General features: G+C 54.1%; 8 protein-coding genes across 8 annotated transcripts; 4 read left to right on the forward strand and 4 right to left on the reverse strand.

Annotated features, from left to right (window-relative positions):
• Positions 1-1,330: 1,330 nt before the first annotated feature.
• POSPLADRAFT_1133812 (glycosyltransferase family 8 protein) lies at positions 1,331-3,107 on the reverse strand (the record flags this gene model as incomplete). Its single annotated transcript, XM_024484399.1, has 4 exons — positions 1,331-1,714; positions 2,418-2,622; positions 2,741-2,785; positions 2,887-3,107. 4 exons carry the CDS (start codon positions 3,105-3,107, stop codon positions 1,331-1,333), a joined length of 855 nt encoding a protein of 284 aa, XP_024341521.1.
• A 932-nt stretch (positions 3,108-4,039) lies between these two features.
• On the reverse strand, positions 4,040-7,876 carry POSPLADRAFT_1064899 (hypothetical protein; the record flags this gene model as incomplete). Its single annotated transcript, XM_024481871.1, has 12 exons — positions 7,839-7,876; positions 7,706-7,786; positions 7,524-7,655; positions 7,195-7,472; positions 6,503-6,737; positions 6,295-6,449; positions 5,940-6,245; positions 5,757-5,889; positions 5,607-5,705; positions 4,915-5,556; positions 4,545-4,859; positions 4,040-4,492 (listed from the first exon to the last, which is right to left on the reverse strand). The coding sequence occupies exons 2-12, from the start codon at positions 7,751-7,753 to the stop codon at positions 4,040-4,042; spliced, it is 2,796 nt and encodes a 931-aa protein (XP_024341522.1). The 5' UTR covers positions 7,754-7,786; positions 7,839-7,876.
• Positions 7,877-8,320: 444 nt separating this feature from the next.
• On the forward strand, positions 8,321-10,002 carry POSPLADRAFT_1038783 (hypothetical protein). Its single transcript, XM_024477444.1, has 6 exons — positions 8,321-8,446; positions 8,497-8,542; positions 8,590-9,182; positions 9,238-9,494; positions 9,552-9,756; positions 9,812-10,002. Exons 1-6 carry the CDS (start codon positions 8,333-8,335, stop codon positions 9,845-9,847), a joined length of 1,251 nt encoding a protein of 416 aa, XP_024341523.1. The 5' UTR covers positions 8,321-8,332; the 3' UTR covers positions 9,848-10,002.
• A 281-nt stretch (positions 10,003-10,283) lies between these two features.
• Positions 10,284-12,684, forward strand: POSPLADRAFT_1134350 (hypothetical protein; the record flags this gene model as incomplete). Its single annotated transcript, XM_024484464.1, has 8 exons — positions 10,284-10,444; positions 10,509-10,870; positions 10,924-11,192; positions 11,246-11,305; positions 11,362-11,532; positions 11,585-11,648; positions 11,698-11,767; positions 11,823-12,684. The coding sequence occupies 8 exons, from the start codon at positions 10,284-10,286 to the stop codon at positions 12,682-12,684; spliced, it is 2,019 nt and encodes a 672-aa protein (XP_024341524.1).
• Positions 12,685-13,721: 1,037 nt separating this feature from the next.
• Positions 13,722-15,575, forward strand: POSPLADRAFT_1178291 (hypothetical protein; the record flags this gene model as incomplete). Its single annotated transcript, XM_024488577.1, has 3 exons — positions 13,722-13,921; positions 14,108-15,180; positions 15,240-15,575. 3 exons carry the CDS (start codon positions 13,722-13,724, stop codon positions 15,356-15,358), a joined length of 1,392 nt encoding a protein of 463 aa, XP_024341525.1. The 3' UTR covers positions 15,359-15,575.
• A 320-nt stretch (positions 15,576-15,895) lies between these two features.
• Positions 15,896-18,269, reverse strand: POSPLADRAFT_1044197 (hypothetical protein; the record flags this gene model as incomplete). Its single annotated transcript, XM_024478489.1, has 4 exons — positions 15,896-16,629; positions 16,800-16,957; positions 17,016-17,232; positions 17,297-18,269. The coding sequence occupies 4 exons, from the start codon at positions 18,267-18,269 to the stop codon at positions 15,896-15,898; spliced, it is 2,082 nt and encodes a 693-aa protein (XP_024341526.1).
• A 353-nt stretch (positions 18,270-18,622) lies between these two features.
• POSPLADRAFT_1178293 (hypothetical protein) lies at positions 18,623-19,488 on the forward strand. The gene is made up of 5 exons (XM_024488578.1): positions 18,623-18,647; positions 18,712-18,867; positions 18,922-19,143; positions 19,196-19,272; positions 19,327-19,488. The coding sequence occupies exons 1-5, from the start codon at positions 18,633-18,635 to the stop codon at positions 19,370-19,372; spliced, it is 516 nt and encodes a 171-aa protein (XP_024341527.1). The 5' UTR covers positions 18,623-18,632; the 3' UTR covers positions 19,373-19,488.
• A 70-nt stretch (positions 19,489-19,558) lies between these two features.
• POSPLADRAFT_1053536 (hypothetical protein) lies at positions 19,559-21,413 on the reverse strand (the record flags this gene model as incomplete). The annotated part of the gene is made up of 11 exons (XM_024480417.1): positions 19,559-19,729; positions 19,783-19,873; positions 19,930-20,002; positions 20,054-20,272; positions 20,328-20,400; positions 20,452-20,561; positions 20,616-20,733; positions 20,806-20,872; positions 20,923-21,190; positions 21,244-21,318; positions 21,383-21,413. The coding sequence occupies 11 exons, from the start codon at positions 21,411-21,413 to the stop codon at positions 19,559-19,561; spliced, it is 1,296 nt and encodes a 431-aa protein (XP_024341528.1).
• Positions 21,414-26,699: the final 5,286 nt, after the last annotated feature.

Here is a 26,699-nt window from a genome sequence, read left to right on the forward strand (position 1 = left end):
AAGGCCTCATAGAATGGTAAACCACATTCCAGCATGTTGCCCATAAGGCAGCAACCTCCCCTTACGCCTAGGGACTGGCGAAAAGCTCAGCATGTTGACACCAATTGTTCAACCCTGACCAATAAAGGTAGGTGCTTCGCAAAAAGGTATTGCCACTTTGGGTTGACAAACCATAACCCCCAGAACCCACATGAAAAGGCCACCTTACGCTTTGCAGCATAGGGGCATAGCAACGACCAATAGGCCCTGTAACAAAGCAGGTAGCAAGGGACCCTTGCCAGGGCCCAGTGCACCTTAAAGCAGTTCTATTCAACTATCACAAAACCTATAAACCCACCTTATAGCTTGATGGTAAGGGGGGGAGATAGTAACACTTAAGTGTGGGGGAGGTAATGCTGTTAAGCGCAACAACAAAGTGAATAGAACTGGGGGACAGGGTGCCCCAGGATGCTGCCTTATATACATGAGGGAAAACCCCCCAGAGACCGGTAATGGACCCCTGGTACCTAGCCAAGTAAGGATTACTAAGTATCATGTGCTCTATGATGTCATATATGATGTCATAGTCTGGCCCTGCCCTGCCCTGGGCCTAGGGTCCAGAATTGACCGGCCTATGGCCTAGTGCCTGAGCCTAGCTCCTACCTATGATGTCAGAATGATGTCATGGTCCAGACAGAGTCTGGTTTCTATCTAGAAAAGGTCCGGCATCAGAGTCCAGCCTAATGTGTCCAGAACAAGATCATATGTCGCTTATTTAAGCGGATAACCCCTTAGATATGCAGCTGTACCCATATGCGGATGGATAAGTATGGATAAGTCCCTAGACCCTTCGATATGTCCGCAGAAATAGCGGAAAAATTAGGTAAAATTAGGGAAACTGTGACAGACAAGAGGTCAAAACTGAGGTCCCTAGGGCAGCAGAGGCCGGCTTATATACAGGGGAAGTTTAGGGGAGGCTGTGCGCACTGGTCCGTGCGCAGCTGGTCCGTGCACAGCATGCTGACGCGGCCCTGGGGGCCAGTGAGTCAGAGAGGTTGTGTCAGCGGAGCCCGAGCTATGCCGCGCACTGCCGCCCATCTAATCTAATCGTACAGTAGATGACAATGCGTCCATATCAGGCATGTAGTACAGAGGTTGCGGGTTCGAGCCCATGAAAAGGAAAAAATTAAAAAACGGCTAGACGCCGTACCAACTCGTGACACTGGTTGTCCTCAAAGAGAAATTTTACGTCCAAATGGTGAACTTGGCACAGAGTCGGCCATGTGCTGTAAATGTCAATACACAAATAATCGAGAGTAACCCACCATGTGTATTCTTCACCGACTCGATATCAATGAGGTTTGTCGCAGCGAGATATGCATAACTCCCGTACATTCGGAAATATATGCACCAGTCCGGGGACATCCCACCAGCGGTGGAAATCAAGCCATGTTATAGATGCTACGACAGGAAGTCGGCTCCTCTGCGATCTTGGCCTCTGTTCCTCCTCTGGACAAGTGGCATCGCTAATCTCTAGTGTTTGAAGGTTGCTCAGACGTGCTAAAACCTCGAAGACATCCATAGGGTCCAGATCGCCCCGTGACATTGTCACGGAAAGCTTCTTGAGCTTGGGATTCACCTGGGCAAGCATTAAGAGTGCGTGATTGGTCAGCAAGCCCTCTAGCGACAGCTCGGACAGGCTGGAGAGAGATGCCACTCCGGGTCCGATGCGAGGCTGTTGGATTAATAGCTCTTTGTCTCGTGGAAGTTTGAGAGATCGTAGATTCGTTGTCCGCTCGAGAATATCCGCCAAACAGGAGATCAAATCCATATGGGTCACGGGATAAGACTGTCACATGAACCTTGGAAATTCGAGCGTCCGGACCCACCGCAAGGAATGAGTAGGCGCTTCCTGAAGCATATGTGCGTGGAAACACAGGACTTGATAGCCACAAGAGAATCTGACTGCTGAAAGAACCTGACACATGGCGATGTTATGAATACCCCGCGCCGTGCGTGACAGCTTCGAGGCGTCCTTTTGCGAGAGGAATGAGACAATAACCAGAAGAACATCGTCGTTGAGCATCAAAAGGGAATGTCCGTTGGCCACTGTCGTCGATTTCTTTGTTGCCCTAGTTGGCCCTATGAGCCCGCTGCGTATACCCATGATCATGAGACATAAACTCACCGAATTTTAGATATACAAAGAGACATGTCCTAAGAGTGTATGATGGTCAACGCAAGGAGTCGCGTACTGTGGCGGATATTCGAACCGTCTTTGCACAACTGTGGCGAGCTGCGGCGTTTGCCGAATACAGCCACTATGGCGTCACCAACCTCAGTGACTCCTTCTAAAACAACAGACGTAATATGTGCAATTAAGTATTACGGTGTAGATAAGCAATCAATATAACACCACTAGATCTGATGCCACACACGTTGATCCACCCCGCATGTCCACTGGCATTCAGCTCTGTTCGTGCGCCCGAGGCTCCACAAACTTCTGCTCGAGGAGCTCGTCTGCGAGCTTGACGGTCCCGCTCGGCCTCTATCCAAAGCGTGCCCTTAGCGCGGTGTGCATTCAACCATATACATTTGTACCCGATGTGGTACTGCACCGCGGGCCACCATCGCTTCGTCAGGCTGTTCATGGGATCCGCCTAACCCGCCTGTTAAAAGTAGTGTGGCGTGCCATTGTGGCAGTTGCTGCGAGGGCCAGTCATAAGCACGTATGGCGTCCACGCACAAGGCGTGCACTTACCAATGGAGAATTTTAGGCAAGATCGCCTCGCCCTCTTCCAGCGTGCTGATCGTGCGCATTTGCTGGCGTTACTAGTCCTCCACGTTGCGTGCGTCATCGCCCAGGCCGTGAGGTACATGTCCAGCAGGCAGCTCGACACCTCTCACTCGCAGCTCAGGTGCTCCGTGAGGTCCTGCTGGTAGTTCACAATCGAGTACCAGTACCCCTGGTCGCCGAGCTTAACGTCCTCGAAGCGGCCGTTGGGCTCTGGGGGCCCGTACATGTCCCGGAACGCCTGCGGGTTCAGCGCGCGCACGCTGCCGTGCGCGAGATACACGCTCGAGTCCATAAAGCACAGCTCGCGGAGGTGCGCGAGGTCGAGCAACATGATGCATGAGCAGATGCGGTTGGTGTCGTGCTACTCCGCCGCGCTCATCTCGGGGTACGTCGGGATCATTATCGCCGCTGTCAGCGCGAAACGCACTAGAGGACGCGAGGACTTACGGATGCACATGCGCCGTCGTGAATGAAAGTCCAGGGAGACGCAAGTGTGCACCATGCGGTCGAACCACGGCAAGTGACGAACTAGGAATGTACGAGCAATCCGCACAATGTCTTACAGCATGATGCAGCATGGATCATCCGAGGAGTATCATAGGGACGGACAGAAATCTTGTATCAGGCTCGTTATGTCGGAGGATATCATGTTGAGCACCTCATCAAACTAACGAAATGGTCATATCATTGAAGGTAAATCAGGCTGATAAACAATTGTGATCACTGACGAGAAACTATGCGAGTTAGTTTTCGATTCGTTTGCCATGTCCTTGCTCAAATCATGAGGATGCTCCTGTGGTGACTGATATTCGAAGTGAGGCGGGTCATATAATAGAATGCACTCAGATAGACTTACACAGCCTATTCTCGTACCGGAGACACAACTACTGTAGAGGCAACGAGAGCTGCAGTTATTAATTAAACCAAACTTGACGGTCGGCTGCAAAGATGGGCGACCAAATGCCGTTACATCTTACCTACAGCTACTGAATAGTACAGCATACCGGATGAGTGGCTGAGGACCAGCAACCATCTCCTATGTCGGGCGAGGGAGGCCTTGTGATCCATCACAGTGGTAGATAGCGTCAAAGAAATACATGTACCATGGCGTGCCAGATGAAAGCAGAACATACGGTCAATAAGTTATGTGAAGGAGTTTTACAGTTGACTCATTGCTATTCACACGATGTGTCACATCAAGACGACCTAAGTCATCACTTCAATGAAAACGGTAAAAAGCATGATTCCATGGGTTGAAAAAAATCAATGATGTGATTTCTTTGCCCGATCTATGTGGGCCCTGAGTTTTTGCTGTTTGTCCCGTAACGATGCCTTTTTCTTGCTGCGGACGGCCCCACTTGCGATGATCATCATGATGGGCTTGTTCCTCGCCTTCTCTCTATTCGTTGAGCTACTCGGTGCGGCCTTCGACTTCTTGCCCTTGAGCGACGCGAATTTTTCACGTCCCTCGCGACCCTTTTCGATGGAGGCCATGCGCTCAGCGTAATCGGCCTTCGCCTTCTTGCGAGGCCCGAGAATGTCGTTCTCTGATACGAACGTGTCTTCGATGTTCCCAGACTGAGAGAGCGCTTTCTTTTTGGCCTCCAGGGCGGCCAGCTTGCGTTTGGCGCCAGAACCTGCGCCCCGCTCCACAGCCTGTGAAGCAGCTTGTATCCGCAGATCGTTGATCATAGCGAAGTCGGCAGGGGTCAAGATCTAGAGATCATTGGTGAGAAGAAGAATGTGTTTACTAGCGGCATGATCTCACTTTTGTTGTGGCAAGTGACGAGATGCGGTTCGCGGCAGCCTCCTCCACCGGTGTAGGGTCTTGCGTTGACTCGGCATCGGCGTCGACATCAGCTTTACCTTTCCCCTTAGCTGGCCGTTTCTCTCCCTCGTCCTCACTGTCGCTGATCTCAAGATCTTCACCGTCAGACTCAACATCCATCCATCCACCGGAGTCATCGGAGTCTTCTGATGATTCGACATCCCAGCCCTCCCAGGCAGCCTCATCATCCTCGTTTTCATCGCCTGATGCAATGCCTTCCTCCGCGCGCAGCGCCTTGAGATGGTCTTCCAGAAGCTAACCCAAGCCTGTATGATGATCTGCTGCTGAGAAGACGTGTGGAAACACTTACCACGAGCCCTTCGATGTCCACGGCGGCATCTGTACTGTGGCCAAACGGTAAGGGTTGGTTCCCCCCTGCCATGGTCATGCTCGCCTCCTTGCCGCGCTGTCTCCGCTTGAGCATACCAGGATTGACCTCCCGGAAGAGCTGCAGCAGCCCCCGCGCTGCCGCGGTAACAGCCTTGTCCCTGCTCTTCTGGTACTCGACCAGATCGCCAAGCAAGTCTTCCTCCATAGCCCAGGGCTGGCGTCTACACACTTCACGTATCGCATTCATACCCGCAGCGATGACCTCGCTGCCGACGCCAGGGTGCACGAACTCCTGTGCAAGCTTGCGCACAACAGGCGTGAGTGCATCCGGCGGCGTGAGGTCATGTACGGACTGGGCAAGCGCGACGAGGATGGCAGGAATGCGTAGCTGGTGATATGTGAGGTACTTCATGATGTAGGTGTAGAATCCAAGAACGCAGAGCTTGTGTGCACCCATGACGCGAGCCAGGAGTTGCATGAGCAGGATTTTGTGGTCGAGAGAGAAGCGCTTGTCATAACGGTTCAGGTTGTCATAGAGCTTCTCGCCAAACGTCTGCGGATCATTGAGCAGTTGGATGGCAGGGAAATTGGGTGTGAACGCGTCTGCTTTCCGTTTTTGTTTCTGCCAGATATCAGTTATCAAGCGAATAGCTTTGAGGAAGCGCAGCTCACCGATTTGAAGGACTTGAGTGTCCTCCGTATCTTCTTCTCTCCACTTCTTGTCTTCTTATTGATCTCTCTTCGGTGTTTTAGCCCCTTTACGTCTGGCTCCTATAAACCTAGTCAGTTAGAGTACATACATACAACCCAAGTCAATCTTACATCTTCTTCCTCGTCATCAGAATCGTCGTTCTCCTCATCACTCCCAAGGAAAAAGTGCAACGAGGCGCTTTGGACCTTCGTGACAGGATGGAAGCAACCAAGCGCGACAATAGAGACTGTCTTGGCATCATTCCTGGAAGAGCTCAGAGCCTCACCGCACGACATGTGATGGAAAGCACTTACCAGATGCCTTTCTTCCATAGTTCTTTCGTCAAGACGATCGCCCACATCGCTTCACCGCCGTTCTGCGTGGCATTCTGCGCAGGCATCCCGGAAGCAGCCCTTAGCTTTCCCTTGTCCCCTACCACCTCTGCGTCCATGCCGCGTTCCACCATCCCGAACAACATGGCCTGTACCGCGCGGTTGAGCTTGTGGTTTTTAGTACGGAGGTTGGCCGTACGGATGTCGGATAAGATTGTCTTTCGGATGAGTGCTCGCAGAGTCGTCGACGTTGTGCGGGGCAAGAGGGGGAAGAGGGTCTTCAGGAGTCTGCGAACGGGGATGAGCAATGGCAGAGCGCAGGAAGCAGTCGACGCACACTATGGAGGTGATCACATCCTTGTTCCTCAGCATAACGAGATTTTGGACGAGGGACTTGCGGGTATCGGGCGAGAGCGTGCCATAGTTTTCAAGTAGCAAAGTGGATAGGTGAGACGGGAACTCCGCCGTTTCCTTAGGGTAGCATTGCGCGACCTGCACAGCAGAGTTCAATAGAAGTATGAGGACAGCATGAGCAGACAACGTGCCTGCGCAATGAATGTGACCAATTCCCTAAAATGCTGAGCCTGCTCGTCCGGACTGATTTGGAATATTTGTCGGATGCTGTTGTAGTGGTTCCATTGTTGCAAGAACTCCTCTTTGTAAGCCGCAGGGTCGCGCTTGATCAGATTCTGTAGCTGGGGCAGGTTGGAGGTTAGGAGGACACCGCGACCCATGGTGGAAGTAACAGACAAGGTTCCGGTACGCCGTCCTCGAGCCGTGCTAGGATTTTTTGGCGGTAATTGCCAAATGCGGGCCAGGAACGAAGCTGTTGGACAACAAGGCCAAACAACGCCCGCCGATCAACTCCGTCAGAAATGGCTGGTGACCTCTTCAAAAGGTCTGTAATAGAGATGCACGTGAATGCAAGTTAACAATGACACCAACCATGTATGTGATATGACATCGTGAGACGAATTCAAGCTGCTGCGAAACAGCCCGCCAGAACACAATGAAGAATCTTATTTAAATGTTGGGTAAGGCACGTTCTTATCATTCGAATTGATTGCCAACGACAGCTTATGATGATTGCAAAACACGGAAAGCGAGATGATGTTCACAACGGTCCCTAAAGTAAGTACATAGCGTACCACCACAGACGTGACAACGTGCGTTCAGCAAGAACGTGCGAGAAGTTCAGAGATTATACATGGGTATACATGGCGCTGTTTGACTTCACCAATCCGGTACTGCCCCTATTGTCCAATCCACTGCTGCCTCTGTTTCCGGAGGTGACTGGACCTCCTCAGCAGCCTTGGGTTCCTCGCTTGTCTCAGCTGACGCTTCCGCTGATGTGCGTTGCGCTCGTCCTCTGCCACGACCACGACCTCCGCGCGAGACGCCACGGATACCGATAGATTGACGAGGCGCCTTATCTGCATCCTCGCCATCCTCAGGCTTCTTGACTGGTTTCCAGTCTCGGGCTGGTTTCCCGGAGTCCCATTCACGAGTTTGGATCTGTGGAAATGCAATGAAGATCTCCACGCCACACTTGTAGACATTGCCCACCTTCTCCATCTTCCTGCGAGCGTTTTGCTCGCGAGTGCGGTCGATGTTCTCCTGCACCTTCTTGGTCTTTGCCGCCTTGACCCGTTCAGCCTCTTGTGTCTTCTTGAAAGCATCTTCATCAGCTTGGACATCCTACACAATGATTAGCATAGGAATGGTGCCCAGCGATGTCTGTAACACACCGCGCGCCGTTGTTTGATCTTCTCGTTTTGCTCCCGTATCCGAATCATCCGTTCGGTCAGCTCCTCGTCGCTCAGTTTATCCTATGGCGCATTGTGAACTTGTGCCACATCGCCAGTAGACTTAGATACATACTCGTTGCGCCCCTCCGGTTTTGACGCGTTCTGGATTCACATATGGCTGCTTCTTCTCCCGCTCCCGCTTTCCACCATCGGATGTTGGAGACTTGGTCTCGTCCTCCGCTACAGGGGTCTCCGCGGCTGTCTCTGCAGCATCTGAACTGTCTATTTCCTCCGCTTTTGGTGCATTGGTTTCGTCCGCCGCATCCGGGGGAGGCTCGAATGAGCCAGAGGTTTCCAGCTCGTCCTTGATCCTGAGGGTGTCGAGGTCCAGGCCGAGCGAGTTTGGGGCAGCGTCAGGAGGGGCGTCCATGGGAGACGGAGATGAAAGAGGTGAAAGACTAGAGGCGCGAGACGCCTGTGCCGAGATTGAGACCATGTTCTCGATGTATGGGAGATGCCGATCTCTTCGACGGCGCCTCTTGTCCTGGCGCGATCCCTCATCGATCGCATATAAAGTACCCCGGGCAAGCGCGGTTTCCCCACTGCACTTCACCCCCATCGCCCACCATGTCTCTCTCCAACAAGCTCTCCATCACCGACCTCGACCTCAAGGGCAAGCGCGTCCTCATCCGCGTCGACTTCAATGTCCCCATGCAGGATGGCAAGGTCACTAATCCCGCCGTAAGTCCACCTTCAGCATTCCCCGCGGGCTGCTCCTCACAAATATACAGCGTATTGTCGCAGCGCTCCCCACCATCAAGTATGCGGTTGACAATGGTATGCATGAACACCCGCGCTGAAATGCCCGCTCACCCCTTCCCCAGGTGCCTCGAAGGTAATACTCATGTCCCACCTCGGCCGCCCCGACGGCAAGGTCGTCGCCAAATATTCGCTCGAGCCCGTCTCGAAGGAGGTCGAGAAGCAGCTGGGAAAGCCCGTCATCTTCGTGCACGAGAGCGTCGGCGCGGACGTCGAGAAGGTCGTGAACGACGCCGCGCCTGGGTCCGTCATTCTGCTCGAGAACCTCCGCTTCCACATCGAGGAGGAGGGCTCGACGAAGGACAAGGACGGGAAAAAGACCAAGGCGGACCCCGCCAAGGTCAACGAGTTCCGCGAGGGTCTCACGAAGCTCGGCGATGTGTATGTGAACGACGCGTTCGGCACCGCGCACCGTGCGCACTCGAGTATGGTTGGCGTCAAGCTGCCGCAGCGTGCGTCTGGCTTCCTGATGAAGAAGGAGCTCGAGTACTTCGCCAAGGCCCTCGAGAACCCTGAGCGCCCCTTCCTAGCCATACTTGGCGGTGCGAAGGTCTCGGACAAAATCCAGCTTATTGAGAACATGCTGGACAAGGTCAACTCGCTTATCATCTGTGGCGGTATGGCTTTCACTTTCAAGAAGACCCTCGACAATGTTCCCGTATGTCTGTACCCGGTGTCGCTGAGAAATCCGTATTTAAACCAGCTGCTCATAGATTGGAACCTCGCTTTTCGACACTGCCGGATCAGAGAAGGTCGCTGCCCTCGTTGAGAAGGCGAAGCAAAGAAATATCAAAGTTGTGTTCCCTGTCGACTACATCACGGCAGACAAGTTCGACAAGGACGCAACGACTGGCATTGCCGATGACGTCACTGGTATCCCAGATGGCTGGATGGGTCTCGACGCGGGCCCGAAGAGCCGCGCGCTATTCAAGACCACCGTGCTGGAGTCGAAGACCATTCTCTGGAATGGGTGAGCGTCCATCGAGGGACCCTACATTGCGCATCTGCTGACCAAAGCTGCTTCTAGGCCTCCGGGTGTGTTCGAGTTCCCCAAGTTCTCACAAGGTTCGGAGTCCCTGCTCGAGGCAACGATCGAGGCGGCGCAGAAGGGTGCGACTGTCATCGTCGGTGGTGGCGATACAGCGACAGTCGTCGCGCAGCACGGCGCAGAAGACAAGCTCAGCCATGTCAGCACGGGTGGCGGCGCCAGTCTCGAGCTTCTCGAGGGCAAGGTATGCCTGACTCTTCCCATCTTTCACTCTGGAATGTTGACAGTTTCCCTGCTAGACTCTGCCTGGTGTTGCGGAGCTCAGCGAGAAGTAAATGCACGTTCGATGAGCAGGGGGAAAGAATCTGACGTTCGATGACTAGAAGGAAGGAAATCAAAACGATGTTGTAAGAAAACCGCGAATGTATAGCTATAGACTTACTGTACCCTTGCGCTCAGAATTTAATTGTAGCTCTGACGTCACACCACATATCTCGCGTATTAGTGGGAGGGTCACGTGCACGCAGATTCTCATTTCGAGCGACGGACTGTCTTGGACAACTCTCACAGCAGCGCCGACGAAGGATTTGGCTGACTGGAGAGTTCGCACCCGCCTCCATCTGGTCGCACAGCAGAGTAGTTCGTACTCGTCTACAGGTCTGAACCATGGCTCGTGCTCGTCGTCGCAACGGCAGATCGTCCACCGCGTCAGGGGCGCCCGACGACGCCGCGGCGTCCTCTAAGCAAGATGCTGCCGACCCCGGTCCGGGCATGCAGGATGAGGATACTTGCCCTGCTTGCAAGACCGGAGAGACCACCCAGGAGTGGAACGCCGCCGACAAGGAGAACTGGGTCCGTTGCGATGCATGCAAGACGTGGTACCACTGGCGCTGCGCCGGTGATGGCGGTGACCTCGACGCGGTCGACAAATGGTTAGCATTGCTTGCCTCCGTGCTCTAGCTGAGCTTGCAAACTGTTTACCCCCGCGCTGCATAGGTTCTGCAAGGCGTGCATGGCTCAAGACCCCGCGCGCGTGATCACGATGAAGCCGCCTGCGCGCAAGTCGGCGCGGAAGCGCACCCAGCGCGACTACGCCGGACTGCACAATACAGGCTCGGAGGCGGGCCCGGATCGCTGGCTGCGCATGCTGGAGGGCAAGGCGATCAAGGAAGACTCATTCCGGCGCATGAAGGGCACGGAGGTCGGCGTGGAATGGCTGGAAAACGACGAGAGCGCCATGCGCGAGCCCATTGTCATCGAATCGCCTGACGGTCTCGGTATGAAGATGCCGCCGAAAAGTCTAACGGTGCGGGATGTGGCGGAGGTCATCGGCGCCCAGACACCGGTCGAAGTCATCGGTGAGTGCAGGTTTCAATCTCTATAATGATATGTACTAACGACAGGCCTGGAGATGTGAACACACAGTCGACTGCTCCAGGCTGGACCCTCGGGAAATGGGCCGACTACTACGAAACGGAGGCGTCCGCACGCGACAAAATACGAAATGTGATCTCGCTCGAGATCTCCGGGACCGACCTCGCAGACAAAGTGCTTCCACCGCGGATTGTACGGGAGCTTGATTGGGTAGAGAAGTTCTGGCCAAGTACCAAGAAGGGCAGAGGGAATGCCTATCCGAAAGTGCAGCTATACTGCCTGATGGGCGTCGCGGGGGCCTGGACGGTGCGTCATCGGTCGCTGGCTCGCTCCGCTGTACTGAAGGAACTTCGTTGCAGGATTGGCACGTCGATTTCGCTGGCTCGTCTGTGTATTACCATATTTTGCACGGCACGAAAGTGTGACCATTCTCATCTAGCATCCCGTTGTCTGTTTGATGCGAGCTATGCCACAGGTGTTTTACTTCATCCGTCCGACGCCTGCGAACCTACAGGCGTACGAACGATGGTCAGGAACGGAGATGCAAAACCATTCCTGGCTGGGCGATATGGTCGACGAGGTGTTCAAAGTTGAACTGCATGATGGTAACACCATGATTATTCCCACTGGGTGGATACACGCTGTGGTAGGTGTCGTGTGCTCTGTGGCCAACTTTATTATCGCTGACTGCGAAGTAGCACACGCCCGTTGACACACTCGTCTTTGGTGGGAACTTCCTGCACTCATACAATGTGCCCACACGTGAGGCTCATAGCTATCAATCCGTCAGCGTATCTAATGGGTGCTACAGAGCTCAAGGTGCGGGATATCGAGATTGCGACTCATGTGCCAAAGAAGTTTAGGTTTCCTTATTTCATACGGTGCGTTTTGGTGCCGTTGTTATGCGTGTCACGGCTAAATTTGGGTATGACGTAGGTTATGTTGGTATGCCGCAGAGAAATATTTACGGGACCTAAAGGCCAAGGAAGAATTCTCGCCAAGGGTGCTCGAGTCAGTCGAAGCTCTTGTTACATTTCTAGTCTCAGAGGCCCGTACGATGGAGCGAGGGACCGACCAGGCAAAGCGAGAGGCCAAGGAGCAGGTGCCAAGTGATCGCATCAAGGATGCCCCTGCGTTGGTGCGGGAGTTGCGGTGGCGGGTACGTCATGCAGCGGGGCATACAAGCGATGATGAAGGCCGCAGCAGCCGCAAGTTGGCGAAGACTAACAGTGCCGACCATGGTGTGAATGGGTTGGGCAAGCGGAAGAGGTCGACGGCTGAGCCGGAGGATCCCAGCGGCAACGGGATCTTCAGGAACTTCAAGAGGCGGCAGTGGGAGCGGGTGGCGGAGCTGGCGCCGGAGAAGGAAAGCAGGGTGATTAAGGCGCGGCGGCCAGACGGAGAGGACTGGAGAGAGCGGTGGGTGGAGTGGAGGGAGGAGCTGAACGACGAGGAGGGTGGCGAGGAGGTCGAGGTCGAGCGGCGGAGGGATGTGGTTGTGAAGGTGCGTCAGACGGATAAAGGAGTGGAGAGGCAGAGGATTGAGAGGGTGGTCGAGGATTGGGTGTGGACCGGGGATCCCTCCGTCCCATCGAGCCCGGCAGCGGCAGCGGCAGCGCAGGAGATCAAGCAGGAGAGTATGCTGATAGACGGAGACACCGGGGGCGGTGATCCCGTGGCCGCTCAGCAAGAACCATCGGAGGACAAGCCTCCGCCCAAGATGGAGGTAGACGCGGTGGGTAACCATGTTGCACAGCCTGAGCCCTTGCCTGCGCCCCCTCCTGCTGTGGTAGCTTGATGTTGTCTATATCATTATTGGATTCGATGTGTATTTCTTGGCTTTGCTGCGGTCAGCCATGTTCGTATCAATCCACAATTCCTAGCCCGGAATTTGTCGTGTACCCGATTCGCTGCTGATCCACAGGTCAGGTAAGGTTGCTAAGCGCTGGACTCTGCCTTGAAGCTTCCTCTGTCCCACCATCCTCGTCGTCTCGCACGTCGCCCGCATCGTCCGTGCGTCGACCTGGTACACCATGTCCGACACACAAGGCTATCCTGCGCCGGCGCAGGCACAGCATCCTCAGCAGATGTCTCCAGGCAGCCAGCAGCACCCCATGCTCGCCCACCGCCATACCCAAGATGATTCTGCCTACCCGCACGAGCACGAATACCAGGGCCCTAGTCGTGAGCTGAGATTTCTGAGATGCACACGCTATGCGCCCCTTATGTCCTTTGTCCCCAGCGAACCCGCTCATGCGTCTCCAGAACTACTCGGTTCCGTCGCTGCCGTCGCAAGGGCACCCGAACGGCCAGCACGAACCTATGCCGCCCATGCCGCCCCCATACGAGCAGTATGACCCTAACGATATCCTCAGCGGCTTCAACGACCTGCGCGTCAGCGACCCGTCAGCGCATGGGGCTGGTCCGCTCGCGTACCACAACGGCGATCCCGTGCCGCGCGCGGGCACATCGATGTCCATGCGCTCTGCCATGTCGGTGCACGGCCAGCAACGTATGGGACACCCCGGGATGCCCGTCTCTCCCGATCACGCGATGAGGCGCATGCCTCCCGGCCGTCCGAACGGGTATGACGCGAGCTCGGTGCATTCTGGCGGGAGCGGGGGCAGTGCGTACAACAGTGTGTACAGCGACACGCGCGATTCCGGCGCGTACGATGGCTCCGGGGAGACGGACGGGACAAGCCTGTATTCGTATGAGGACTCGGTGTACCAGCAGCAGCCGTCGCCCAATGGTTACCATATGGATGGTGCGGGGCCGTATCCTCCCCGTGGATATCCCCCGCCAAACTGGCAAGGCCAGCAGCCGGGCTACCCCATGCACGCCCCTCCGCCTCCCCAAAATCAGTTCAATAGCCTGTATGCTGCTGCGTCCGACGTACTTGGGATGGGTCCGCCGCCGGGCCCGCCTCAGCCTTCCCCATCACCATATCATCCGCCTCCACCAGGCTCGCACGCCCCGTCTCCCGTCAGCTACCACCCACCCCCGCCTGGTCCCGGTCCTATGCCTCCGCAACAGTACTACGCACAAAACGGACCGCCTCCGATACCTGCAGGCCAGTCTGCAACGTACCTGGGCCCGGGTGCTTACCAGCCCCCTGCCCCGCCACCGTCGATGTATCCTGCGTCGTCACAGACGTCCCTTGTCCGCGGGCCGCCGCAACCACCAGAGATGCAGGAAGAAGAGGTCGAGTTCCGCAACAGGCCATCACTGCAAAGATCTGGCACGACCGCGTCCGTCAATCTCCGCACGCAGAAGACAAAGGCGATCGATCTGAGCGCGCCGCCCTTCACGAAGGAGTACATCGATCAGTACCGGCAGCGCATCAAAGACGATCCTGACCCAGAGTCGCACTTCTTGTACGCAAAGTATCTGATCGAGGCGGCGAAACGCTTCGGTGCAGACGCGAAAGACCAGCGGGGCGTAAAGAAGTTCCGTGATGCGCTCATCCAGGAATCGCTCAAAGTCATGCGGCGGCTTGCTACCCAGGGCCAGGCGTACGATGAGGCGCAGTTCTTCCTTGCGAACTGCCACGGCACAGGCATGCTCGGCTTGCCCGTCGACCATGAGCGCGCGTACCACCTCTACTTGCAGGCAGCAAAGCAGAACCACGCCGCAGCGTGTTATCGCGTCGCGGTGTGCAACGAGATTGGCGCGGGGACGCGCAGGGAACCTCAGCGGGCGTTGGCGTTCTATCGCAAATCTGCTTCGCTAGGCGACACGGCGGCGATGTACAAGCTTGGCGTGATCTTAATACGCGGGCTCCTCGGTGAGCAGCCGAATCTGCGCGATGCAGTCGGGTGGCTGAAGCGCGCGGCGGAGCAAGCGGATGAAGAAAACCCACACGCGCTGCACGAGCTCGCACTGCTGTATGAAAACCCACAGAACGGTGTGGTGCCATACGACCCTGCGTACGCGAAGGAGTTGTACACCCGTGCAGGGCACTTGGGCTATACGCACTCGCAGTATCGGCTGGGGCAGTGTCACGAGTACGGGAACCTGACGTGCCCCGTCGACCCCCGACGCTCTATCGGGTGGTACACGAAGGCGGCGGAGAAGGGACACTCGGAGGCGGAACTCGCGCTGAGCGGGTGGTATTTGACGGGTAGCGACGGTGTGCTCAAACAAAGCGACTCGGAGGCGTATTTGTGGGCGCGAAGAGCTGCAAACAAAGGCTTGAGCAAGGCAGAGTATGCTGTGGGATACTATGCCGAGGTCGGGATTGGTATCAAGCAGGACATAGAGTTCGCCAAGCGGTGGTACATGCGAGCAGCAGGTGCGTCATATCGGATGCTTTTACTGAGACTGTCGCTCATGATATGATTCCACTTACAGCGCAAGGCAACAAGCGGGCCATGAACCGCCTGACGGAAATGAAACGAAATGGAAACAAGCGGGCGAACATGGCGCGGCCGACGCGGCAGGACGCGAAAGATGAGTGTGTGATTGTGTGAGGGGCATTGTTGGTTCTCTCTTGTGTGCTGTCTGGGTAGGATGTATCTCTGCGTGCAGCGCCAGACTCGGGTCGGTTTCGCTTTCATCGTCGATCATTGTCACCTTTCTTTACTCGTTCATCCTATCTAATTTCGCTACTTGTATTGCGCCTAATACCCGACCAATGCAATGGATGAAAGTGACATGAGCTGGGACTTCCTCCCGTTCTCGCAGGCCCATTTGGATTGACTGGGATGTGCTTGCTGGCCGGCTGCCTTCGAATGACTTTCTCTGGTGCAGCTGACGTGCCCCAATGAGGAACACACTCGAGTCCATTGTTGGCCCGAGAACGAGGAATGCTGGAGGAATGGGCATCAGCAATGTCGACGAGCTGCTGCTGAATGTGACGGCACCGTGTCAGCTGCTAAGTTCGCACCGTGTGCGTTCACTGAGCTAGAAGACTGTGACAAATTCAGGGAACATGGTAAATCGTTGTCCCTCTCACCAGATGCCATATGTACAACGAATCTCCATGGCTGAGGAGGACTATCATCTTCTCAGTCGCTGTCAACAATGTAGATGCTCGACTTGATACGGCCGCCAGGGCGACAGAATCGCAGGCCGGTGCCCTGGCCTTTCTTAACTTCCTCGTCTTCGCTGCTTTGCTCCTTTCTTTTTCGTTTGTTGCCCACTCGTTCATCAGGCTCGTCGCCGCTGTCCTGGTTCTCGCCCGCAGACCAGGTGGCTTCGTGAGAGTTGAACTTGTGCCAGAGGTCCTTTTCATAAATCCTGTCAACTTCGCGATCCCGCTTGTCTAGCTTCTCCTCTTGGACGAGCTCCTCGAGAAGCGCATCCGTGTCAGTGTCCTCCGGCATGAGCTCCTCTTCGCGGAACGGCTCGGCGTATGTAGACGGAAGGGGATAGGGCATGTAGGCAGATGTGTACTGGACATCTGCGGAGTTGGGGCCCGAGCGCACAGATGACGGAAGGCGCATAAACGGTCTGAAGATTGTTCGGTGAAGCGATTGGGCAGAAAGCAGCTTGGATTCAGCTTCATCGTCACCTATATTTCCATCCTCGTCTTTAGCGTCCGACGGCTCGTCTCCATCGTCACAGTCATCCTCATCCTCGTCCGTCCCTGACGAGGAACTATCCGATTCGGAATGGTCACTTTGTGAACTTTGCTGCTGTTGTCTACGCTTGCTATGCACGTCTTTCTGTGACTCCCGTTCACGAGCACCTCCAGCCTCGCTATCCTCCTGTGGTTCGATGCCGAGTCTCCCCAGTAAACCTTTAAAATGTGAGCGTTTGGACAATCTGCTGCTGCTCATCATAGACAAAGCATGCTCGACGTTCGCGACTGCCACGGTCTGCTCGCATCTGTTAGTATAACTCCGTAGGTGATTCACCGTGTAATATCGAGGGGACATGCCTGGTTTTCACCCAATCGCCAGACCTTACTATGCATCTTCGCAAGCTGTTCTTGCTCTCTCACAATTACTGTCCGATGCACCAACTGCGTTGTGAAATGAATGACATGGGCATTCAAGAGCTTCATCACCTCTCCTGAAATTTGAGAACCAACTGAAGGGGGAACATCATGCAGCCTGTTGTAAAGCCTAACGATAGGTCAGCAATGATGATCACTTCAATATCATATCCAGCACAAATACGCACTGCATGAGCTTAGAGATTCCTATAGGATGGAGTAAACCGAGCCCATCTTCATGTAATCTCTCTGCATTTAATCCTAGCTTTTCGAGCTTCTCCAGACGCTTGTACGGTAGTGTAGCTCCAGATACCTTTTGCGGTCGCTGTGGCTCCTGTACCGTTTGGTTTTCTGGATCGACTTGATCATCCTTCTCTTTGTGCGCCAGGTTATCCTCGTGAGCGCCTGAGTACATTAAGGCATGTCAGAGATAAAATAAGAGTTGCATTGATTTCCGAGAAGTACGAACCGTTGTCCTCAAGCGTCGGTGACGTAGTTTCCGTAACGAACGAGACGGAGCGCGACTTGGATGCTCCCTTATGGCTCTTCCTTCCCGTCTTCAGTCTCCCCGCCGTCTCGTCAAGCGGCACTCCCTTCGCCTCCGCGCGCTTCTTCCGCATATGCAATCGCTTCTGCAACCTACGACGTGCTCCAGGGGACAGTTCCACTAGTGATTGGGTACCCTCTGGATCGGGCGCTCGAGCGGGTATTGCGCTTGGGTTGGCAGTCGACCCGAGAAGAGATGCATCTCCAAGAACAGGATCCATAAGCTGTTCATCCTCTTTCCCTGCCTCCTCTGCCTCTCGAAGTACACGATACACCGCCGTCAACATGGGTGCATCAAAGTCACGGAGCGCATCTTCAGTCTCCCAATCTTTTTGTTTGTCGTAAAGCCACAGATCAAACGCAGCCTTCCGGGCCTTCTCCCCGTCGCGGTCGCGTTCCTGACCGCTTTTCTTCGGTGCGCGTATGGCGAGCCTGTGAATGCGCATATCTTCTTCGCGTTGCTGTTGTAGAGCTTCCTCTTCTGCAGCTGGCTCCGCACGCATCAGCGCCCGTGCATATTTCTCCTCGGTAGCAATCCAGTTGTCAGATACTTCTATAGCTGCGTCCCGGTCTTCACTACGAAGTGCGCCAACATTCCTCGTGGCATCCTCGAGCAGGTTGAGGTAGATGCAAACATCTGTTGTTGTCTTCGTCTTGATCTCATGAGCAATCAAGTCAGGTCTTGCCCGCGAGTGGACTGACAGCGCGTGGAAGAAGAGATTCTTCTCCGTGCTCGTCCAGAAGGCACGGGGTGCATTGAACGACGGAGACGGAGTAGGTCCATCTTGCCCAGCAAGATGGGCGCGCACTTGGTCGAGATGTTCCGAGAGTTGAGCGGCGTAGATAGAGTCAAGGGGCGTGTCGGAGTCGTCTTCTATGTCTATGCCTCGGCGCATAGTATGCGACGTATGAGGTGATTCTGGCACTACAATGGATATATATCAGTTACATTTTGGGCAGTCGAGCTCTTGGTACAACTACGAGAATGACTGCAATGCCTTGCAGTCCTACTCGTAGTCGCCTAAGGGCTCGCGCAAGCTTAAGCACAACAGTAGGTTGCTCACGCCACCGTGCAGCTAGTCTAACGTACCTTGATTGATTGGGATGGGTCAAAATAAACCATGTGCCAATTGCGATCGCATCCTTCGAAGTGCAAATGTGATGTCAGTGTACGTTCAAGAAGTTGACTTTCATCTTTCTGTACTCGTCCATCTTATCTAATCTCGTTGCTTGTACTGCTCGGCGACCTCTGCACTGCAATGGATGAAAGTGATGTGAGCTGGGAATGCCTTGCCTTCTTGCATGGGTCGTCTGGATTGACTGAGATGCGCTTTCCAGCCGTCCATCCTCGAGCAGCTTGATCTGGTGCAGCTGACGTGCCTCAATGAGGAGGAGGAGCACACTCTCAAGTCGATCGTCGGCTCGAGAACCAAGAATACCGGAGGAACATACCTCCTTAGCGATGCCGACGAGCAGCTGCTGTTGAATGTGACGGTATGCCCGTCAGCTATTGAGCGATGGAATGGAGCTCATACCACGCCCGTTCAGTTCAACCAGACAGTCCGCATACGCTCCATCTCCATCCAATCGTCGAATGTGGCGCAAGCTCCCATGAGAATCAAACTTTTTCTAAATCATCCATCCTTGGGATTCGACGATGTCGAGGACGGAGAGGCTGCACAAGAGTTTGAGCTCACAGAGGAGCAGGTGCAACAGGGGAAGCGGATTCCTCTGCGGTATGTCCGCTTCCAGAGCGTGAACACCCTTCATGTACGTAAATGCTACGTTTGCGAAACACAGTAGCTCATACCTCTGCACGCAGATATTCGTAGAGTCAAATCAAGGTGGTGAAGACCAGACGCGGATCGATGCGATCGACTTTTATGGATTCCCTGTCGTGTATGTCCCGCTCTTATGGCAGAAACAACATCGTTGAGCTGATCTCCTTCGCAGCGGCACCAGGGACCTCAGTGGACTGAAGAAAGTAGAGGACGATTAGTATGTACGCGAGTGTCTCAGTCTGTCGAGGAAAAGCCACGATCACTTGTAATTGTACGGTATTCCGCACCCTGTGCAGACAGTACCGAGGGGTGCTATTACATAAGAATAATTTCGCTTACTCTCGTCGCTTCAGCAGCATAGAGATTGGTAGACTATGTGCATGGACCCCTCAGCTTTAGGTGGATCATTTGCCATCAATCTGCAACCACATGCTCCATCGTTTCCGGACTCCCTCGTCGCCTTCGAACACCCAGTTGACCCGCTTGATCTCACTAAAGCCTTCACCGACCGCCGGCTCCTGGTACTGCGCCTTGAAGCTTGTATATGCAGTATACGGCACCATCTCTCGTTTCGACTAAAGTGTGGAATATGAAAAAGCAATATTGACGATTATCAGCTATGGCGTACCTCCTTGTGAACAAGGGCTGGCGGCAAGTTATACGCGCGGTAGAGATTATTGTGCCACGCTAAATCAGACGAGCCTTCGAAGATGACACATCTATCGTTCCTGGGAGTAAGCATCGTAGCAGCAAGTTGTCCGATTGGATATCGTACCTGACAGGCACCTGGAGTCTCTTCGCGAGATCAACATAGTACTTCCTTGTATCTACGTTGCGATTCGTGTTGTCTATACACAAAATTCAGAAGATGCAAGGAGACCGCACTCATGGCAAGTTACCAATGACGCAGCTCTTCCCTTCTTTCACGGCCTCTTCTGCCGCTTTGATGCATTTGTCCCTCGTCTTCAAGATGTCTTGATTGATATGCACATATCCGGCGGGCTCGAAGTGTTTGCGGTAGAAGGTAGATTTACCAAGGGACGGGTACCCGACGAAGAGAACAACCTCCGGTGACCGAGATGCCACAAGGGGAGTCGAAGTAGGTGTAATTTGCGGTGCTATTTGCATTGCTGTCATTTCATGGAGAATTATAGAGCAGTGGATAGCGCTCACAGTCAGTGGGCAGGGACGAGGGATGGAAGCCGGTCAGGGTATATGGGGCAGCAGGTAGCTTAAGGAAGTACTCCTAGGAGAGGTCTTGACGAAGCGTGCCCGACACGTCTCAAATGTCACATACCTCGGGTGTAAAAAAGGGGATGCCAATGTTCAGTGCCCATTTCCGGTCTGTCCCGGCGTGATCATTGCGGCGGCCGGCAGCATCCCCAACAAAGAAAGACGACTCGATATCTAGATTGTGTGGAATCAGAACGGGATTGCAGACACTGGTGACAACTAGCAAACCTATCTGTACGCCATCTTGTGCAAAAATACGCTCCAGCTCGTACCACATTCCCGGCATGGGCTTGCGGTACCCATCACGGGCTGTGGCTGCTAATAGACGAAAAGGGACCTCTGGTAGCTACAGGAAAGACGTTAGAGTCGGGTCCTACTAGTGACGCGAGCTACTTGCAGCAGCACCTATGCAAGGTACTTTCTTCTTCCACTCCGTGAGCGCGCCAGAACGGAGAGCCTGGTTTGTGATTATTACTACTGAATAACTGACGCCAACTATTTGAGAGCGATTTTGAACGTGTGCTCCTTCACTCACCCTTCGTCGTAGACCTCCTTCAGCTTCGTGGGTATACTCGGTCTCCACCATTGGAATTCCGGAGGGGCGCCGCTCTTGCTCTTTTTTCCGAAGCTTGACCCAATGAGACATCCGTCGAGATCAAACGCAGCAACCTTTGTCCGGCTCTCGGGTTGCAAGTTGACGCCATGTAGACAGGTGGCTTTGGGGCCTAGCGCTGGCCAAATCCATTTGAACGTGGAATTTTGTTGGGCCTTTCGTTCTGAAGGCTTCTCAAAGATAGGATACACTGTTGAAGAGATTTCGATGAGGAACATCAATACGTACTATGTTGACGCATACCCTTCGCCACTTTGCGAGGCGCGCTTTCTTCAGCATCGCTGAGTTGCTCCGCAGGCCTTTTCTTCGACGTGGACGCTGCCACATAGCATTTGTGAGCTGCCAAACCTTGCAAGTGTCTAGTGTACAAGACAAAACGGACCCTTTGGAGCTGACTTCTTCGAAGGCGCCATCCAATGTCGAAGGTTTTGAGGCTGGTTTGGGTTGGGATTGAGTTGCTTTAGCAAAGTGCAAGCGGTCAAGTTAGAATAAGCTCTCCTCCACTGTGGTTTAATGAAAATGTGAGACCAACGAGGGTAATGGGCTAAGATGGTCATACATTGGGCAGAGAGCGCCGGGCGTAGTCACAGCCGGTCTCTTTTTATGACGCGACATGTCGCTGTCTGTGCTTGTTGCTGAAGATCCTCTCGACACTGGACAGATTCCTAGTCTGCGTCGTCTCGTACCCATCCGTTTTCATACCACACCCCACCACCGCGTACAGTATAGGACCGATCGTTGTAACACCACCAGTACCTGACACCGCCATATATGATTTAGGCTAACTAGCAGTGGCTACTAGGGTACGGTGAAATAGGCCGGGCTAATTAGCTACGGCTAATTAGCCCTTGCTAACTAGAGCTAATTAGCCGAATTAGAGCTAATTAGCCGTAAATTTCACAAAATAGGGTTAAATAGGTTATATGATGCGTGCTGATTTCGGCCATGTTCGGACACTGTCCGGACGCAATAGCAGTAGTTGTACCTTGCGGTCGTTCTGTAGAAAGACCGGTAATCATATTATTGAACGGTTTCGATTGCCTGTCAGTGTAGCAACATCGAGATAGCGATTCTATCGACCATTGCAGCCTCGTATGTCACTGTTGAAACGTGCAGCCTCGTGTGGTCGGGCGCGTGAGTAGCCGGGGGCCGGAGGCCCCTATTGTAGTATATAACGACCCCGCGTGATGTACATACTGCACGCAATTGTCTCTTATGGGCATCGCTACGCCTGTGGACAAACGTGCCCCGCGCTGTTCACACCCTTGTTCCAACACAATTGTGTCAGCCTGCTGGGGGGTTTACTACCTAGCAAAGCTCTGGGGGCAGCTTGAAGCCCACCACTTGCTGCGTTGCCGGATCCTGTGCGCATGCCGTCACTGTTAACGCTTTGCTGGTCGCTGTTGCACCGCAGACCATTCCTGCCGCCATTGCTGCTGAACCACCCGCCTGGATGGGGCCGAAGCCATCTCAATCGACCTTATATGATCGCCGAACCCTGATGCGGACCCGATCAAATCCCACCATCGAACTGCTGAACTGCTCACTGAGAGCACCACCAAACTGCTGAACTGCTCGCTGAGAGCACCACCAAACTGCTGAACCGCTCACCGAGAGCACCACTAAACCACTGAACTGCCAAACTGCCAAACTGCCAAACTGCTCATCAAGAGCACCAATCAAACATGGAGCTGAGGAGTTGGAGCCGAGAAGTTGATGAAGATCGTCATACATCATATGCCCTACCTTTGTGCCTAAGGGTCACCCATCACAGCTCATTTGAGCACGGATTATTGGCCGGATGTCAGACATGGGGATTGTCGCGACTTGAGGTCAAGCGACAGGAGAAAACCTAAATGCTGGAGGCGTTCGACTGGGTCTCACCAAAGCGATGGTGAGCAGAGCTCAAACCTAAGGCTAGGGACAAGAAATGTATTAGTTAGTTAAGGTAAGAAAAGGAATACAAAGGGGGGCTTACTGACCTAGGGACAAGAGGTCGAAACTGAGGTCCCTAGGGCAGCAGAGGCCAGCTTATATATAGGGGAAGATAAGGGCAGGCTGTGCGCACTGGTCCGTGCACAGCTGGTCCATGCACAACATGCTGACGTGGCCCCGGGGGGCACTACCATCCATCTAATGTAATCGTACAGTAGATAACGACTTGTCCATTCGAGTGTATAGTACAGAGGTCACGGGTTCAAGCCCACGAAAAGGAAAAAAATTAAAAAACGGCTAGACACTGTACCAACTCGTGACATTACCCCCCCTCAATGGCGCATGACCTCATGTGAGGTGCCCTTGCCCATCTCCCACCTGGAGTGGCAGCGTGCTTCAGTCAGCGGCAAAGGCATCAGCTGGAAGTTGAGACCACCAAAGAAAGCGGCATTGAGGCGGCAAGGGGCGTTCGGGTTCTTCCGGTGGAAATCAGCTATGAGGGCCGGCGCATTTGCAATGTTGCGCACCGGTTTCCATGATGTGTGTGAGTCGTCATAACCCTTCCACTTGACGAGGTACTGCAACTGACACTGGAAGATCCTTGAATCCTTGATCCGCTCAACCTCGTACTCCTCGTTGCCCTCAACCTCGATCGCAGGTGGCTCCTTCAGCTCCCGGCCCGGAATCTCGCTACGCGTGTACTTGCTGAGCAAGGAGACATGGAACACCGGGTGCACCAGCACTGACTTTGGCAGAACCAATTCGTAATCCAAGTCTCCGAGCTTTTGCCGCACGGCATAAGGTCTGAGGCACTTGGGACTGAGCTTCTTGCTCGGCTGTTTCAGCTTAAGGTTCCAGGCATCAAGCCAGACCTTGTCCCCTGGCACAAAGACTGGTGCCTCCTGCACGTGCTTGTCGTAGTACACCTTCATACGCTCGGCTGACAGCTCAAGCGCGGAGCGCGTATCGTCGCGAATCTCCTTCAGGATCTTGAGCCGATCAGTGGCCACAGGCATCGCAGACATCGGATTGATCCGCACTTGGATCTCAGGATTGTACCCTTGATGCAGGAAGAAAGGGGAGTGCCCGGTCGCGGAGTGAACTCGGTTGTTCAGTGCGAATTCCGCGAGCGGCAATTGCTTCACCCAATCATCCTGCCTGTGGCTTGTGAAAGCGTGCAGGTACTGCTCGATCTCCTGATTCCAGCGCTCCGTCTGGCCGTCCGTCTGAGGGTGGAATGCCGTGGACAGCGCCAGCTCGATTCCCAGCCCCTTGTACACCACATGGAGATATTTTGAAGCAAACTGGGGATCTCAGTCTGATATGACCTTGGCTGGGGCCCCATGATGCTTGAACATGTTGCGGATGTACAGGTCTGCCACACCTTCTGCCATCAGGGTCCCATGACAGGCCAAGAAGTGGACCTGCTTGGTAAAGCGGTCGGCGGTAACCAGGATCAAGTCAAATCCATCAGACTTTGGCAAGCCAATAATCATATCGGTTGTGATGATCTGCCACGGGCGCTCGGGGATCTCGTTCGGCTTCAGCGGGCCCTGGGGCTTAGCTGGGAATGTCTTGGTATGGTTGCACACGTCACAGGTGCTTACATACTCGTTGACAAATTTAGACATTCCTGGCCACCAGTAATTCTGCGATATGAGCTCAAGGGTTTTGGCATGACCGCTATGACCGGCAATCGGCAAGTTGTGATGGATTTTGGCGATATCCCGCCAGAGCTCTACGTTCTTTGGGACGTATACACACCCGCGGAACAGCAAAAGCCCTTGCTTGGCATTCCACTCCTCAAAGCCCCATTGTAGCCGGGGTGGTCCGAGATCCTGCACCTTCTTAAGTGCCTCGGCCACCTCCCGATCCTTCTCCGAACACTCCCTGATGCACTTCAGAAGTGACTGATCGGCCGTCACCGAGACATGGCCACGCGGGGCGAAGGTGATGTGGAAGCGCTCTGGCTTGAGAACCACCTGATCAGTGTTATCTGTCACGAGTTGGTACGGCGTCTAGCCTTTTTTAATTTTTCCTTTTCGTGGGCTTGAACCTGCGACCTCTGTACTATACGCTTGAACGGACAAGTCGTTATCTACTGTACGATCAGATTAGATAGGACGGCAGTGCGCAGCACAGCTCAGGCTCCGCTGACATAGCCGCTCTGACTCACCGGCCCCCGGGGCCGCGTCGGCATGCTGTGCACGGACCAGCTGTGCACGGACCAGTGCGCACACCTGCCCTTATCTCCCCATGTATATAAGCCAACCTCTGCTGCCCTAGGGACCTCAGTTTCGACCTCTTGTCCCTAGGTCAGTAAGCCCTCATTTGTATTCCTTTCTTACCTTACTAACTAATGCATTTACTTGTCCCTAGCCTTAGGTTTGAGCATTGCTCACCATCGCTTCGGTGAGAATCAGTCGGATGCCCCCAGCTTTCAGGTTTTCTCCAGTTGCTTGACCTCAAGTCACGACAATCTTGTCCCCCTTCTTCTTCATCAAAAAGAAGGAAGGGACACTTCGACCTGTGCAGGACTACTGCCAATTGAACACGATCACAGTCAAAAATTGCTACCCTTTGCTGCTGATCGCCGAGATGGTAGATAAGCTCTGCGGGGCCACGCTCTGTATAAAGTTCGATGTCCAGTGGGGATACAACAATGTCCGGATCAAAGCCGGCTATGAGTGGAAAGCGGCCTTTGTGACCAACCGAGGGTTGTACGAGCCCCTGGTGATGTTCTTCAGTCTCACTAACTCCCCCGCAACCTTCCAGGCGATGATGAATGACATCTTCCATGATCTCATCATCAGCGGAAAGGTCCTCGTGTCACAATCTCAAACTGATTGGGGAGTCCCTCAAGATAGTGGCACCAGTCGTCTAGCGCTTCGATGATTGCGAGCATTTTCTTATTGTAGATCTCATAGTTTCACTGTGCTGGATCCATCACATGGGATGAAGGTGATAGGGTGCCATTTGCCGTCGTCCTGCTTCTGCATCAACACGCCGCCAGTGGTGTAGCCCGAGGCGTCAACCTTAATGCACATCTTGTCACAATGTGCTCTGCCACAGTCCCCTGGTCAGCCTAGGACGATCCCCCGGTGGCGGGAGCCACCACACCATGTGACCACATGGTTGCATCAGTTGCGGAGCATTCGGACCGGAGCAGAGCTCCGGCCACACTTCTTTTGTTGCATTGTTCCTGTGGCCAAGTGGCCCTTGTTCTCCTTTTGGACTGCTTTGTTCTTTCTTCTATTGTTCTGCCGTGGGAATGCTTTCCCCTGCTCATGTATATAAAGAGCTCTGTAGCGACCCTTTAATCCATACTTCTGTGACCCACTTCGACTTCAGCCCCTCTTGTGGCATTCAGTCCCCCAGTGCTAGTCCTGTGCAACTGCTCCCTGCGTCGCCTTTTTGATAGGTTATGAGCCCCGCGCTCTAGCAGTCAACTACACACACTACTAGCGCGCCACAGAGTCAATCTCTTCGATTTTCGGACCACTTCTTGTCCCTACACTCTCACATCTTTCCCTCTTGCCACAATCTGCGCTTTCACTCTCTGCCACTCTGCTTGTGCCACAAATGTCGAACCACTCGTCCTCTCTCTCCTTCCCCAAGCTCAATGCCTCGAACTACAAGTCCTGGGCTGGGGACATGGCTGCCTGTCTGCGCTCTGCAGGCCTATGGCGCCTTGTCTCTGGTGCCCACCTCAAGCCACAGGCTGCGGACCCCAAAGCCCCCACTGAAGCGGAGGCCACACTACT

This window comes from Postia placenta (assembly GCF_002117355.1).
Source record: "Postia placenta MAD-698-R-SB12 unplaced genomic scaffold POSPLAscaffold_3, whole genome shotgun sequence".
NCBI lineage: Eukaryota > Fungi > Basidiomycota > Agaricomycetes > Polyporales > Adustoporiaceae > Rhodonia > Rhodonia placenta.